This window comes from Vidua macroura, chromosome Z (assembly GCF_024509145.1).
Source record: "Vidua macroura isolate BioBank_ID:100142 chromosome Z, ASM2450914v1, whole genome shotgun sequence".
Classification (NCBI taxonomy): domain Eukaryota; kingdom Metazoa; phylum Chordata; class Aves; order Passeriformes; family Viduidae; genus Vidua; species Vidua macroura.
The window spans coordinates 57,890,982-57,903,177 of record NC_071611.1 but is presented as its reverse complement, the minus strand read 5'-3'; the positions used below and the strand labels follow the sequence as shown (position 1 = coordinate 57,903,177).

The window sequence follows — 12,196 nt, the reverse complement described above, 5'->3', positions numbered from 1 at the left end:
TGTCTCCCTGTTTGCCCCTTCTGCGACCCTTCAATAAACGAGCAGGATTTCAGCAGCCCGAGTGTCCCTCCCGTTCTTCTGGTGGACCCTCAGATGTACCAGCTATCCGAGCTTCGTGCCGAGTGGCTAAAAGCCCCCACGGCTCGGCACCTTTAACACCATTTAGATTTAGGCATTCTGGGCTCAAGCAAGGGGCACAGTGTTACACAAAGTCTGGGCTGCAGGACAGAAAGTAAAAAGTTTATCTCTGTCATTTTACCTGCAAACAATGCAACGTTGGCATGCTTTGCATCATAGGGGCACCTGGCCATTCCGCTGAATTCCTCTTCCAGATAGTCCAAGGTATCCATCTGAAAAATCAAAGGGATCTCCTCAGAGAGATAAACAAAGAAACAAATCTTCTTATCCAGGATGAGGCTTATGACAATGTTTCTTTTCTGGGCAAAGAAGGCTCTTTCTCTAAGTGTACTCCTGACTGTGAAGTAAAAACTTGACAAAAATCATGGCATTAAATAAAATAAGCATGAAAAAAGTATGTCCAGTAAGTAAAGTATTCGTTTGGAGCTAATAATTCTCACTCTGGCACATTTTACTAAAGTCTTCAGTCTATATTTTATCTGCATACAAGTTTAATTTTGAACTGTAGCATGCTATGCGGTCTGGGGTTCTGGCAAGGCTCCTAAATTTATCCTTGCCAGTGACCCAACAGAAGCACTCTTATACACAGATAACACTGCAAACCACAGCATTTAGAAGAAACAACACTAGAACAATTATCTCTGTGTACATTTTTCTTCCCCAAGTCCAGAAGTCCTTCTGCTCTAGTCTCAACAGTGGTGCTCTCTTCCTTGATTTGCATATTCAGAAAGATGCTCTTCAAGTTTTACTATACTGGTTGAATCTGTGTCACAGAGAATCCTCTTACCATCAGGCAAGAATTAATCTGTAAATTGTAATTGTAAATTCTGAGGCTTATATGTAACTCCTGGGAAATAAATTCACCCTGGGCATTGATAATGATACAAATATACAGATTGACTTTACATGAAGTTCAGGAAGGTTTGGTGAGCTAAGGGAGAATTGTATACATCTCTTACCTATTTAAGATGCTTATACTACAGTATTTTGGGAATAAGAACATTTGTACCATATTCAGGCAATTTGTCCAGCTCATACTGTATAGATCACATACAGTAAAGATTCACAGAGCATGAGAAATAACCCACACAGCACCATCAACTTAAATAAACTTTTAATTTGTATGTTAAAGTTTCCAAGTCCAGGTGGATGATTTGTGATCATTCGTTTTCTGTCATGTATTCTTCCTGTCAAAATCCACTCTGAGGAAAGTTACTTGTGTTTACTCAAAGGCTGAAAAGTGATAGTGAGAGGAAATGAGTTAGAGTCCTGAGTAACTTTTCCTGCACCAAGCTTCACATGCTGGGCTCATCCTCACAATCACTGGCATGCTTGAGGGACAGCCCTGCTTTCTGTTTGGCACATGTTTAGTTCTCTCTCTGTATAATGAAGGAATACATGGAGGAAAAGCCAGGGCAGGTGTTGCAGAGGCCTTCTGAAGACTGCTAGAGGGATCACTATCCAGCCCTTCATCATGGGGGATGAAAACTCTAGAGTATGGGTGGGGAGGTCATTTATATGCCTTACATCAGGATGCCAAAGAAATCTGTAATTATATCTAAAGACAACTTTCACACAAGGAGACTGACTGAGATTTGTCAGCCTCATTAATGGCATTCAGAGATAAAAAATTACACACTGTACTAGAAGACAAAATACAGCCTGGTGATCAAGAAGCTTCATTGCATACTAGGAGCAGGTAAGGAAAGAAAAAATTAAAGAAACAGCTGTTAATAGACTAGCTAACTGTACCTCACAGTTACCATGACACAGGCTTGTATTCTTACTCAAATTTGGTTCTTCCTCCACAGACTGGAAGAAAATAGTACCCTGCACTTCTCTCCTGTGTTTTCTAAACTGTAGCCATTATAGTGGCTAAATGAGGTAAAGCATCACCACACAAAAATCAAGGAAGACCACCAGTCACAGTGAACACCATTAGGGAAGTAGTTTTCCTGGATCTTAACATCTTTATTCTGCTTTTTTACAATAACTCTGAACCCAAAACCTGAATGACATTTGTGGTTTTGTCAGGAGCAGCATTACTAAAACTAAAAAAATTACTAATTACTAAAATAAAAAAATTTTATTTTTCCAGAAAAAAAAGATGAGAAATTACCTGTGGGGCATAACAGTGCCTAGAAAAGCAGAGTCTGGATGTCAAATGCCTAAATAAATTAGTTACAAAACTACTCCAGAGACATCCACTGTTGGGAGTTATATCAGAATATAATGGTGAAAGCCTAAGAAAATGGGAAATATTTCAGTAAGTGGGTCCTATTGGAATGAGTACCACTGAGATACACTATGCCAAAGGAATAAATTGGCTTCAGGGCATTAATGTCAAGTATGCAGGGACGAGCAGAGTTTCTACATTGCTCTAGATAATGTTTTGGCTTTGCGGGTCCCCAGCAAGTGAGTAATACATCACTGTCCTACTGTACTGTTCCTTGCGGAGATTTGCTGTTCCATCATTCCCACAGTACACAATGCCATAGGATCTCCACAGCATCCCTACCTGGGAGGCTCACAAGAAACTCATGCTTTGCTTGCCATGTCCCCAGGCATCTTAAGAACTAGTTTTGTGATTGAGAACAGTAGAACAGAAATTTTAAAACATGCTGCTTAGAAGTAATCCCCAATATTAGTCTGTGACTTGATGTGAGTGTCAGTGACAAGCTGAGAAACTTTCTGAGGAGGGACTACATCCCCAAGCAGGGATCTGAAGGACTCTGCACCTATGGAGGGTAATGCAAAGTGGCAATATTCTTGATGTGCAGGAGTTGCAAAGAACTAGGTACTCAGTCTGAGATTTTCTCAGAAATTCAATTAGCATTGAACTTGGTAGCACTGAAACAAGTCAGGACAAATGTTTCAGAGTTGAATGGTGCAGAGCTGAAGGACAATCTCATGCTGCTGCCAACATCGTCACAATAAATCCGACCAAAGGCAAAGCATAAGTGAAATTCTACAAACAGATTACATACCTTGTAGTTCCTGCAAGAAGGGTTGAATGCATTTGTTCCACAGATAAACAATGTATCCTCGTTTCTTTTTAGGAGAACCTTAATAAAGTTATGACATTCATCCTGAAGAAAAATAATAAAAACTATTTCAACTACTGCATTTTGAGTATCTGTTTTCATCACCCGCTGTGATACTCTGTCCTTATTTTGACTATGTTTAACTGACAATGAGCAATTTGTAATTAATTTATATTCTAGTGATTTAAAAATTACAAAGAGCTGAAGATACAGCATTCATATTGTAGCTTGTAGTTTGCTGTTGTTGACAAAGGTGAATTTTGTTTGAAAACTGTTGCTTTCCTGAAGAGTGAAAAATGTGATTTTGTCACCTGTGCTGCTGTCAGACAGTGACATCACCACTACAATGTACTGGCATAAAGCTCCTGTAACTAGAAGGGGACGTAGGTGTAAAGAATCAAAGAGTCGGCATCTAATTATGATAATACTTGAGCCAGTCATAGGTTACAGGAGGGTGAAACTGGTATGAGAAACAGACCTTCTACAGCCCCACATTCATGTTTCTGATGCTGTACCTGAACTTCTCAATAAATTCCCAGAAGGGGATGGACAGCAGCACTTGGCTTTTGAAGCAATGGTAAGCAAAACTGGTAAACTAAGTGTTGTGACCTGTTCAATACCTTAAATATTTCAGGATATTGATGTGGCTTCTGTCCTAATATTTTATCACATTCAAAGTGAACTGTTTTTGCAAATTAAAGCCTTCAGTAAGTTGATGGAAAAAGCAGTTACTGGTAAGAAGTGAATGACACGATACATCCCACATCACAGACAGCAGCCTGAAATAATAGTGATGCAACTAAACTAAAGTGGCAGTTGCAGAGGAAATGAAAATTGCTTACCTTATGTTTTCCCTTCATTCTGCATGTGTCTACATCAGCTTGTCTAGATTTCCATGTCAATTTCTGCAAGAATAAATAAAGAAATCAATTAGAACTCAGAGGTTTTTCACTTTTGATTTCAGAAGTAGAAGTCCCATAGGGGAAACTAGCTTTTGAACATACATTCATTGAAAGTTTTCTGCACTCTTTCTCCATGATTAATTCATTGCAACCATGAAAGTTTAGTGATGTGGATTGTTCATTTAACTTTGTTTTCCCTCCAATTCATGAGACTGGAAATCCATTCCTCTTTCTTTAAAGCCTAAACTAACAGAATTCAACAATAAACCAATTTTGAAAAATGTGTACTTAAAAGTAGTAATGTTCTCTTCTTTTAATTTATATTGCTCTACAAATCAGAATTATAATTTATGGACTATGAACCTTCACTGGATTCTAAATGAAATGCATATTTTCAAAGACAACATTTTTTATCTGGAAAGAAATAAAATTCAGGTAATTCTTACCACTTCAGTTTAGCTAACAAGTTCCAAGAGTTTTTCACCTGTCAAAACACTGCTGACTTTATCTGCTAGCACTCTTCCTCCAGAAGATTCACATCTAAATCTCAGCCAGTTTTTTTCTTTTTTGAGATGAGTTTCAAAAATGGTCAAATGTGGAACCCTTATTAATTATAATAAAACTTTGTTTAAAATAACATGGCCTAAGACGGCATCACCCTAGACATTTTTGCCATGATAGTTCTGACAGCATTCCTGATCAGTAAACTGAGGCACTGTGCATTCATGCAGGTGTCCAAGCTGCAAGAGTAACCATGCATGTTCATTTCCATGATAAGCTTGTGCCCTCACTCTTTGACGAGTGAAAAAGTTCATTTTCAGTATCATTCATAGTTATAATGAAGCAGTGTCCCCTCCTCCAGTGGAATTCATCCAATGTTCAAATTTTTATGATCTTCTGTCAGACCAAGGCTGTGTTTAACATATGTTACACAACATGAATGCAATGCAAAAGAGCTGAAGGGTGATTATTTTCAGTATGTTCATGTTAATATACAATGCAGTAACACAGACAACGCATTTCTTTGAATGTAACTTCCCATGGAGATAATGTGAATACATCTACGAAGTAACATTATAGTAAGATTTTATTTAGTCAGTTCTTGCACAAGTGAAAAAAATTTATGCACGTCAAAATATGTAAGATGCTTCTTATAATGAAAGTTTCAGTAAACTTAATTGGGATAGTATAGCTGTTATAGAAAACTGCTGCATATAAATGAATAGATGTTTGAAAGATGTTCCATTGGGACCTTACCATGTTTTGGTACAGATTGCCTATCAGCCCAGCAAAACCACTCATCAGAATTCACAGAGGACACAACTGCTATCCTAGCTCTCCGCAAATATGATTAGCAATGCCATCTTACTTGCTTATTACAGTTTTACAGCAGTGCTGGCAAGTTCTTTAAAACAATGTTATCATCCTATTTATTTGAAGCTTGTTCTAGTGTCCTTGGTTTCTGGTGATGATAAAAGCTACTTACTTTGCTAAAATAAATTTCTTCTGTATGTGATGTGTCCATATCAACAGTATAAATATGGTCCCTGTAAACAAAAGCAAAGAATACGAAGTCAAATGGAGCAGTCAGACAGTTCATTTTCTATAAGAGAGCTATCTATCACAAGGTAATCCATAATCCAGTAAAAAAAAAAATCAGAGGTCTTACCAGAAAACATTACTGGCAGCATCTCCTGCTTCTCCCACAAAAGCATTTTCACATATAAACTGTTTGCCTTCCCATTAAGAAAAAAAAAAGCACTACAAAACTTCAAAGCAAGATTCTTGCCAAAAGCAATTATTTGAACAAATGAGCTTTGGGAAAGTAGATGAGTCTCACATGATTTCTGCTCTATCAGTCCTAAAGCAGATGCCACAATCTAGCATGCAGATGTTTCTCTGTATCCTGAAATCAGCTGCAATAACTTTTAGGCACCCTTTGCCAGATTCCTGGGCTAGATGTCACTGTGCCACATTTAGCCATTAACTGTTAAAAAGAGGTTAACCTTTCCCTCTCCTCTCCTCTTCCTCTCCTCTTCCTCTCCTCTCCCTCTCCTCTCCCTCTCCCTCTCCTCTCTATGTGTTTCACCTTAGCTGTTACAATTTGATTGACAACATGGTAGACAAAAGGCTGACAGACACAAAACTATTCCTAGAAATTATTCTTCTCTTCACACACTGCTGGCCAAACTAAACTGTAAAATATTTATCTGAAAAAAGTTCACACTTTTTTTCTTACATTTACTTCCTATTTTCCTGAGAATCTGTCTCTCTCTACAATTAGCTGTCAATCTATTCTTGGAAAGAGGAAATAGACGCAGCTAATCAGGTAAAGATATATTTTTAGACATTCTTTTCCATGTAAACTGAGAAAAAGGACAGCTCTTTATAGAACCCAAAAGTTGAAAAAACCCACCAACCCACAACACTGTAGTAACCAGCACATCAAATTGGGACTGAGATCTCATTTTTCGTTGAAATAAAATTGAATTTTTTTCAACATGCAAAAAGCTGTGCAGCTGACATTTGATCCACAGCATTGGAGGGTCTGCTGAATGCAGAATACAGGCTCTTTCCATTTTAGAAATCCCTGCTTTCAAGGTTAGCTTCATATTTATTGGGTTTTGGGGAAATAGTGCTAGTCTCTTTAAATAAGGCAAACACAGACTACTGCTACAAGAGAAATAAACAACAATTCTCTCAGGTGAAGAAAAGAGGCAGCATTGTGGTAGGGAACCGGCCTTGAAAATTTGCCTCCTATGGAGCTTGAAGCTGTTTGCTTTTTAAGATGCCAAATCGAGGAGTTGATGGGTTTTCTTCTCCTCCAGATTCTAAAACCAGAGCTGTCATTTACTTACAAGATTGGTTTAATACTTCAATTTATTATGTGCCTGACTTCAGTGACAGAGCAGTGGTCAGGGCTGGTTCTGGCATAAAATTACCTATTAGTTGTAAGCAATTGGTATCAGCAATTAGCAATAGGTAACAATATCAACAATATCAGCTTCATAGATTACATCATGGTTCCCTGTTGTGTGCATTCTCTTTACTGCTATCACTCCTGCTATATAAAATTGGGGCAAAAATCTCTTGAATTGCAAACGAGGTGCGGGTGGACCTCTAAAACCCTTCTTCTGGCACAGCTCTTGATTTTATTCATCAGCCTTGCTTTCCAGAGGTTACAATTTTTTTCATTTTCAACAAGACATATAGAAAATACAACAGTGGTACTCATAAAGAGCAGAGTTGTTTAGTTCTACCTCAATAAAACAGTCTTTAGAGGACTTAATTTCTGGTTCAAGGAACAGTTCAAATGAAACTCCGATGCTAAGTTATGGGATTGTTGGAAGGACGTTAGCATGAGGAAAATTACATATCATTTTCTCATGCCACAGATGAAACAGTTACTGACAGTGTCAGTAGAGAGAGAAAGAGCTGTCAGATTTGGGGGAGGGCTCCCTAATCACAGAAAATGTGGGATTGTTCTCATTCTCCTTTTCTCACTGCTTCCCAGCTCCTACTTTCTACTAGCTGTGGTATGTGTACAGTTTACTGCTAATTAAGTTATTCTAACACAAATTTACTTAATCCTAGAGCTTCCGTTTTTCCCACCTCCAGTCATCAGAACTGAGTTTTGTTGCCATGGCATAATCTTGTAGAGGAAGGGAATTTCAATAATGCCACTGGCTGTGCACGACCCTTGGCACTAGGAGCACGGTTTGGAAACACGTAACTGCAAAGGACGGAGCTATCCCATACCCTGCTCCGTGCCTGTTTGGTTCACACACAGGAGGGGTGGCAGATAATGTGAACAAAAGCTGCCACTGCACGAGACAATGGGAGGAGGAAACACAGCAAACTTAGAAAAGGATGTGTGTGCCTGAGTGTGGGTGGGTGAGAGAGAGATGGGGAGGGAGTACTCTTCCCATGAGAAAAAAGATGACAGAGCCGGTCCCTAGTTTTCAATGAATCTTGTTACAAAACTCTTTGACAAACACATCTGCTTGTGTTCAAATTTGCTTCCAATCTCTAGATTTACTACTGCCTTTGAAGGAAATACTGTATTTGAATTACAAACTTTCATTCACACTAGATACTGAAGGATGACTCATTTTCTGTTGTTTGCTACTTAAAGATAAAAATTACCTCTGATTTTCAACTTGTATCACATAGTCTTGTCAGACGAGGAAGGACTTTATTCAGTAACATGGAGTGGGGAAAGAATATGTCAAAAACGTTTTGAATTACCGAAGGAAAAAAAGTGTAAGAAGATTTTTTTCATGCCTGTATAAGTACAAAACAGATCAGGTCTTTATTCTTTTCTGTAGGTCACAAGATCCTAGGACTATATAAGCACTCTCATTGTAGCAAGTTGTTTTATACAAATGAGGAAGAATGCATATTCACATACTGGTACATGTTATCCCCCAAATATTAGCATTCTTCATATAATTTGTGCATGCAGTGGTTTCATATCTCAAAACTGTTCTCTGGGTTTTCCTGCTCTAATGCCAGTTGCTTGGGCACTGGGCAGTCTAACTGTGTCAATCTCAGTCTGGGAACAAACTATGAAAACAGCAAACCAAAATCTGCAAAGAGGATTCACCCCCACCTCACTGCAAATAATTTCCTAATTTAAAGGAAAACAAATAAGGAAAGCAGAGGGAGCTCAGTCATGAAAAGGAGGAAATCCTGCCACCACCTTTCAAATCTATTCAACCCTCTGCCCTGTCCCACTCATTATGCCACTAAAAACAGCAAAAATACCTCGGAACTCAGGCAAAGCACAGGGTTTTGCCACTTGCCACAGGGCTGACCACTCCTTGTGCCCTGTGACCACCACCACTGCAGCTCCTGTGGAATGATACTTGCTCTCTGCCTGGACTCAATGCAGGGTCTTGCCATGAGAGCCCTGAGCTCTGCCACCCAGACCTTATGCAGCATGGGGTATGCAAGGAGCCTGGGAAGCTGTAATTAGCCAGAGCAGATGCCATGGCAGGGTAATGGAACAGGTATGTTCTTCTAGCAGCCAGGGACATGACTCTGAAAGTGTCACTCAGTGACCATGCTGGTGTAATGCAATTACCATTTATGTGGTACGCATGGAGATCGACGGGCAGCTTTCCCCCACAGGACACATCTGACCACCCAGGAGATGGGGAGTGGCTGCTTGAGAAGAAACGCAGGCAGCTCCCAGAGGCTGCCAAGGGCTTTGCAGACAGGGCTGGTGGTGAGAGGCTGCCTGTTCAGCAGCTGTTCCCCTTCACTCTTGGCCGTCCCACCCACCACTTCTCCCATCTGCAGCAACAGCCTGGTTATATGTGACACATGCAGAAAGGTGTGCATTTTCCAGTGGAGGACCAGAAAACAGGCAGGAAACAAGCTACTACTTGAGAGGCAGCTTGCAGGGAGGTTCCAAACATTATCTGGGTCCAAGAGCTCCTAAACTGGACTACCCACCCTTGCAAATCTGGACCACCCCGCCTTGCTAATCTGGACCCATCTTGCACTCATTCTGCATCTCTCATGTAATTCCCACTCTAAGATCATCAATCTTCTCTGCTAACAACAGGTAGGGATGTGAAGTGTTAATATCGGATCTCTGCCAGGTTGGCAGCTGTCTGATGGGTGTAGGCCCACTGAGACTGACAGTGCAAGCTCAGCTAGGCAAACTGAATGGGTGGTTCTATGTGCAATTTTTATAAAAAGACGTGCTCATTTCTGCACAGCATAGCTCTCAAAAAAAGTCAAGACACTAAATTCAATTAACCTTGAGGAAGCATGTTTAGTTCTTTTTTTTGTCTTAAGATATCAAAAACATGCCTAAATCAGCAAAATTACATTCTAATAACTCTTATCAAAAAATACTTCTGTGCACAGAAGAATTATTCTCTAAAATTTGTCATTACTGGTGAGCACAAGTGGAATAAAATTATGAGGATGGAATTCCTTTTCCATGGAACTAAATTATATTTCTGGCAACTTGCCTCTTGCAGGTCTCAGAGGAAGGCAGAGGCACGTATTCCTAAAGCACAGGTGTAACACATCACAAAACTTCAGTTGATTATCTAGCAAGGTTTCTAATATGTCTTACTAACAGGCTGCAAAACTCTCTCTGAGTGCAAGACAATCCTAAAAATAATGTGTCCATCAGAGAAGATCTCAGAATATTCCTTGTCTTCTCCTCCTCCTCTTAAAGCAGTAAGTAAGAGAGGAGTGGTGAAGCAGGAGGCTACTGACCTAGCAGCAACATAGAGGGTCCTGTTCATGACCATGACAAGCTGGATGTCCAGCCGGTGCCTCTGTGTGGAGTTCCGCCCTGGTTTGTGACCCACAAACACCGGATACTGTCTTGTATCTGTAGGAAGGAAAAAAATCAGCAGGGTCAAAAGAGTAACAAACTGAAATGGTGCTAAGATGAATCACCATGGGGCCCAGCTATAGCTAAAACCTGTGGTTTCTGTTCTGCCCTGGAAACACAGACTGGAGCTGGAAGGCATGAACACAGAGAGCCAGGGACTTCTTTAATGTTACAGTGTCTGCAGCTGCAAAGAAGAAAGTCACCACCTTTGTAGAAGGAAAAAACTATGACTTTTTTTAAGCATAAAGCTGTTCTGGAACTCTTTGCACACAGGTACATGGCACTTATTTGCAGTTTTTCTGTCACTGCTTGCAGAGCTTAAATGCTTGCAGAGCTTAAATGCTTGCTCCTGACTGCTAAAGCATGTCTATCAGGATGAAGCTGTTATACAGTGGCCAATCAATCACCACAACAACTGGACTGGTAGTGGCTAAAGCAAAAGGCTTGGCTCTTGTTGGTTCAAACTGCCACTTCCCTGGGTTTCCTACAGGACTCAACTGCTGTCACAGAACAGCTGCAGGGTTTTCTGAGAAATGGTGGGAAATCACCACTTGAACTTCATGAAGTGAAAGTCACTGCACATTATTTTGGCAACCAGTCTGATATTCCAGTCCTTCTGGCCACTGGCAGCAATACTGACTGGAATCCCTACTCTGAGCTTATGCTATCAACAGGTCAGCTTCTCCCCCTCCAGTTCTACTAGTCAGCAAGACTATTATTGCCTATTCCCATTATTTTTTTGGGGTGAGAACTCAGCACACACAGAGTGTTCCACTGCTCCTCAGACGGGTGTACAACCTAACAATAGTGAACACTTCTGATCAAGGGCCAGTTCACATTCATGTGTATCACAAACAAGGAGCTAATTAAGTAAATAAAATGACAGAAGACAGGAGGAGGATAATCCTCTGATGAGCATTATCACAGCAGTGAATGTTATACAGAGCTGACTAGCAGCTAGCTATGGTTTTTCCCCATTAATATGCTTTCCCAGAAAACTGCAGCTCTTTGGGGGAGTCTATGTCTTCAGAAACTCATCTGCTGCTTTAGTATTCTCAGCTATTGTCTTCTAAAAGCATACTACCTGTTAACCTTGGTCAAAATATTGGTTCACAGCATGGCTTCAGCAGAGCACCTCAAAGTGTCATGTGCCACAAAGTCTGGTGATAAAACTGGATAGAAAAAGGAACTACTCACCAAATCAGGTGCTGAGAACTCTAAGAAATAAATTAAGACACCAGGCAGGATTTACATTCAGAAGCTTAATCCTTCTGATCATGTCCTACATGCAAAATGCCAAGTTTTATTGTCAGGCTCTTTTCTGCTCAGTACTGTTTCCTCTGTAATTCATGGATCTAGAACAAACTAGGGGCATTCATGTCCACTTTCAGCATGCCATGCTGCAGAGGAAAAATTAGCCCATGTTCTATTTCTCCAAAAGCATCAAGCCTAGCAAATTTTTCCAGGAATGATTAGCACTGCCCTTCTGGAGGGTGAAAATGTTGGTGCTGAAGTGGCCACACTAGCCATGTTTCACCTGGGGTTGCTTCAGAGCAGCTCTTCCCTGTTGTTGTATCACAGAGGTCTATTAGCATTTGCAGTACATCAGGTGTGTCCTGGAGTCTTGTCTTTCAGAATAAAAGACAAGATAAGTTTTTGGGTAAGTTTTAAGGCCATTGCAAAGCACAGTATGCATGGACAATTTTAAAACCAAATTCCTGAACAAAAAAAGAATTGAACACAAGACTGCT

At 40.2% G+C, this 12,196-nt stretch overlaps 1 protein-coding gene across 2 annotated transcripts in view; it reads right to left on the bottom strand.

Moving 5' to 3' along the window:
* SEMA6A (semaphorin 6A) overlaps positions 1-12,196 on the bottom strand; it is a 126,066-nt gene that overhangs the window by 62,513 nt on the left and 51,357 nt on the right. For both annotated transcript variants that reach the window (XM_054003044.1, XM_054003045.1), the window contains exons 3-7: positions 10,325-10,442; positions 5,571-5,631; positions 4,025-4,087; positions 3,126-3,227; positions 260-350 (exon numbers count right to left, since the gene is read on the bottom strand). In XM_054003044.1, coding sequence (XP_053859019.1) covers positions 260-350; positions 3,126-3,227; positions 4,025-4,087; positions 5,571-5,631; positions 10,325-10,442 — 435 coding nt within the window. The remainder of the gene's footprint in view (positions 1-259; positions 351-3,125; positions 3,228-4,024; positions 4,088-5,570; positions 5,632-10,324; positions 10,443-12,196) is intronic.